The sequence below is a fragment of the Leucoraja erinacea genome, unplaced genomic scaffold (genome assembly GCF_028641065.1).
Source record: "Leucoraja erinacea ecotype New England unplaced genomic scaffold, Leri_hhj_1 Leri_68S, whole genome shotgun sequence".
Taxonomy (NCBI): Eukaryota; Metazoa; Chordata; class Chondrichthyes; order Rajiformes; family Rajidae; genus Leucoraja; species Leucoraja erinaceus.
Genome location: NW_026576608.1, coordinates 201,339 through 205,927, shown reverse-complemented (window position 1 = coordinate 205,927; position 4,589 = coordinate 201,339). Strand labels below are relative to the sequence as shown.

The 4,589-nt window shown below is 50.9% G+C and overlaps 1 protein-coding gene across 1 annotated transcript; it reads left to right on the top strand.

Annotated features, from left to right (window-relative positions):
• Window positions 1–3,089: 3,089 nt before the first annotated feature.
• LOC129694492 (synapsin-1-like) lies at window positions 3,090–3,740 on the top strand. The gene has a single exon (XM_055631209.1). The coding sequence runs from the start codon at window positions 3,090–3,092 to the stop codon at window positions 3,738–3,740; it is 651 nt and encodes a 216-aa protein (XP_055487184.1).
• Window positions 3,741–4,589: the final 849 nt, after the last annotated feature.

Below are 4,589 nucleotides of genomic sequence, written 5' to 3'. Positions count from 1 at the left end.
TGGAAATGGACTTGGATTCCATCCTCATTCTGTGCTACAGTGAAAAATGTAACAAAGCAAAAGCAAGGCCTTGGCTGCAAACTCACTGCATTCCATTATTGATGAAGGACCAAATCTTCCCCAAGATTGTGTTTCTACAAGTGTGTCATGAGATCTCTCTTCAAGGATAATATTGATCTTTGGATGATTGCATCAATCATACGAAAACAGAAAGAGTACTGAGCCATCTGACCTCTCTTGTCTGCTCTGCCGTTTAATAATAAGATTAATAGGGCAGCCACGGTGGCGCAGCGGTAGAGTTGCTGCCTTACAGTGTTTACAGCGTCAGAGACCCGGGTTCGATCTCGACTACGGGCGCTGTTTGTACGGAGTTCGTCCGTTCTCCGTGGGACCGCGTGGGTTTTCTCCGAGATCTTCGGTTTCCGTCCACACTCCAAAGACATACAGGGTTTGTAGGTTCATTGGCTTGCTAAAATTTTTCATTGTCCCTAGCTTATGCCCCTGTCCCACTTAGGAAACCTGAACGGAAACCTCTGGAGACTTTGCGCCCCACCCAAGGTTTCCGTGCGGTTCCCGGAGGTTGCAGGTGGTTGCCGGAGGTTGCAGGTGGGGAGACTGACAAAAACCTCCGGGAACCGCACGGAAACCTTAGGTGGGGCGCAAAGTCTCCAGAGGTTTCCGTTCAGGTTTCCTAAGTGGGACAGGGGCATTATGTGCAGGGATTGCTGATTGGCACGGACTCGGTGGGCCGAAGGGCCTGTTTTCACGCTGTATCTCTAAATTAAACTAAAGATTTCAATTGACCTTTCACAATAGACAATAGATACAGGAGTGGGCCATTCGGCCCATCGCAGAACATCTTTCCTGCACTACCCCCATATCGATGGATTCCCTTTATATTAATAACTCTATCAACCTCTGACTTGTGTATACTCAACACCAGCTGCCACAATCCACAACTGTAGTGTAAACATCATCAGCAACTTATCTTGGTCCAAGCTGATGATGTGGCTGCGTGGCCGAGTTGGGCCAAATGGCCCGTTTCCATGAAGAAACGTGGAACAGCAGATGCTTGTCTACCAAGAAAAGACATCAAATGCTGGAGTAATTCAGTGGGTCAGGCAGCATCCCTGAAGAACATGGATAGGTGACGTTTCGGATCTCAACCCACAACCTCACCTATCCATGTTCCCCTGGGATGCTTGCTACCTGACCCAGCGAGACACTCCAGCATTTGGTGCTTTTTCTTGGCCTGCTTCCATACGACTCCATGATACCGAGCAGACCTCTACATGCTCAAAGGTTAAGGAAATTCCATACGTTTCCGATGACTCTTACCGATGCCACAGAAAACATCCTGAGGGAATGCATAGAAACATTGAAAATAGGTGCAGGAGGAGGCCATTCAGCCCTTCGAGCCAGCACCGCCATTCATTGTGATCATGGCTGATCATCCCCAATCAATAACCCATACCTGCCTTCTCCCCATATTCCTTGACTCCACTAGCCCCCAGAGCTCTATCTAACTCTCTCTTAAATCCATCCAGTGACTTGGCCTCCACTGCCCTCTGTAGCAGGGAATTCCACAAATTCACAACTCTCTGGGTGAAAACGTTTTTTCTCACCTCAGTCTTAAATGGCCTCCTTTTTAGTCTAAGACTGTGGCCCCTGGTTCTGGACTCGCCCAACATTGGGAACATTTTTCCTGCATTTAGCTTGTACAGTTCTTTTATAATTTTATATGTTTCTACAAGGTCCTATCCTCATCCGTCTAAACGCATTGCAGTTTGCTTTGGCAATTGTTCTGCCCAAGACTCAGGAAATTGCAGAGATGTGAATGCAGACCTGTCTTGCACACAAACCAGACTTTTTTCCCCCATCAACTCCATCAATACTTGACACTGCCTTGGGAAAGCAGCCAACACACACTCACATTCAAAATTCCGATCATTCACTCTTCTCCCAACTCTCATTGTGCAGAAAATACCAATAAAATGTGCTTTGAAGCACAAACCAACAGATTCAAGAACCGCTTCTCCATAGCTGTTATCAGATTCTTGAACAGACCTGTCATACTTACAAAATTCTTAAGGGGTTGGACAGGCTAGATGCAGGAAGATTGTTCCCGATGTTAGGGAAGCCCAGGACAAGGGGTCACAGCTTAAGGATAAGGGGGAAATCCTTTAAAACCGAGATGAGAAGAACTTTTTTCACACAGAGAGTGGTGAATCTCTGGAACTCTCTGCCACAGAGGGTAGTTGAGGCCAGTTCATTGGCTATCTTTAAGAGGGAGTTAGATGTGGCCCTTGTGGCTAAGGGGATCAGGGGTTATGGAGAGAATGCAGGTACGGGATACTGAGTTGGATGATCAGCCATGATCATATTGAATGGCGGTGCAGGCTCGAAGGGCCGAATGGCCTACTCCTGCACCTAATTTCTATGTTTCTATGTTTCTATATGCTCGGGATGAACTCCCGATCTTCCAACCTACATCCTTCCACTTTTCTTAAACATTTGCACTTTCTCTGTAGCTGCAACACTCTATTCGACACTCTGTACTGTCTGAAGTACTCACGTCTGGTATGATTGCCAGGAGAGTGTGTAAAACAAAGCTTTGCACTGTATCTCTGTAGAGGTGACAATAATCTGCCAACACCACTTTGATGGAGAATTCTGAAGATTTACCATAGGTGAAAAAATCTCCTTTCACCGCAATCTTGAATACCTGATTCTTTATTAGTAATCTTTGACTCTGTCGTCAGCTCTGCACACACCCTAAGATTAGAGTGATACAGCATAGAAACTTCTGCCTTAAATATATCCACTGATTTGGTCTCCACAGCCTTCAGTGGCAAAGAATTCCACAGATTCACCGCCCTCTGACTAAAGAAATTCCTCCTCATTTCCTTCCTAAAAGAACATCCTTAAATTGTGTCGAAGACCTGTGGTCCTAGACTCTTCCACTAGTGGAATCATCCTCTCCACATCCACTCTATCCAAGCCTCTCATTATTCTGTATTGAGGTCCCCCCCCATCATGCTTCTAACCTCCAGCGAGTCCAGGCCCAGTGGCGACAAACGCTCTTTGGAATGTGGGAGGAACAATCCCTCAGTACCATCCCTCAGTCTCAGTTCCTCAGAGCAGCAGCGGACCCACGGCGCAGCGGCCCCCACGGACCCACGGTGCAGCGGCCCCCACGGACCCACGGTGCAGCGGCACCCACGGCCCCACGGTGCAGCGGCCCCCACGGACCCACGGTGCAGCGGCCCCCACGGCCCAGCGGGCCCCCACGTGCAGGGGCCCACGGTGCAGCGCCCCCCCACGGCCCCACGGTGCAGCAGCGGCCCCCCACGGCCCCACGGTGCAGCAGCCCCCAGCGGCCCCACGGTGCAGCGGCCCCCCCACAGTGCAGCGGCCCCACGGCGCAGGCCCCACGGTACAGCAGCCCCCACGGCCCCATGGTGCAGCGGCGGTGCCCCACGGTGGCCCCACGGTGCAGCGGCCCCACGGTGCAGCAGCCCCCACGGCCCCACGGTGCAGCGGCCCCCACGGCGCAGCGGCCCCACGGTGCAGCAGCCTCCACGGTGCAGGGGCCCCACGGTGCAGCGGCCCCAAGGCGCAGCGGCCCCACGGCGCAGCGGCCCCACGGCGCAGCGGCCCCACGGTGCAGCTTCTCCTTTACCTTGCCTATACTCGCTGTGCCTGGATGTGCGAGTCGGATCCATGACATTGTAATGTAGCAGAGCAAGTTACCATCTGTACGACCGGAATACATGGAACGCCAGTTGTCGGTGCGATGAACATCATGTCCTTTTTCCCCCCATTCGATGTATGTTCTAATGTTTGTAACATTGATTATGCCATTGCATGCTGCTTTGTTCAACTATCTGGTAAATTAGCCCAGATATGCCTCATTTATTCCCCACTTAAGAGACATCATGTCAGAATGACAACATTGACAAGATAAAAAGGATTGAAAAAACTCCGATACGCCAATGCTTAGGACCCATGCAAGGTGACGGGCACAACATGGGCAGATAATCTCGTCACGTGGTAGAGTAAATCACCCTATTCTGATTGTCATGTTCTCCCCGTCCCTCTCCCCCCAAGGTGGCCTCTGCCCCCTTGTCAAACGTGCCTTGTGAAATCTCATTGCAAAGTCCCGCAGATCGCAGTTGCTGTCTCACAAGCGGCAGAGACCCCGGTTCGATCCTGACCTCGGGCGCTGCCTGTATGGGCAGAGTTTGTACCATGTAACAGTGCGGGTTTCCTCTACGTGCTCCGGTTGCGTCCCACATCGCGAGGACAAGCGGGTTTGTTGGTTAATCAGTCCCCGTAAAATTGCCTTAGTGTGTGTAGAGAGCAGACGTGGAAGTGGGATAATATAGAACTATTGTACAGGCAACCAATGACAATAGGCAATAGGTGCAGGAGGAGGCCATTCGGCCCTTCGATCCAGCACCGCCATTCAATGTGATCACGGCTGATCATCCCCAATCTGTACCCCGTTCCTGCCTTCTCCCCATATCCCCTGACTCCGCTATCTTTAAGAAATCTATCTAACTCTCTCTTGAATGCATCCAGAGAAC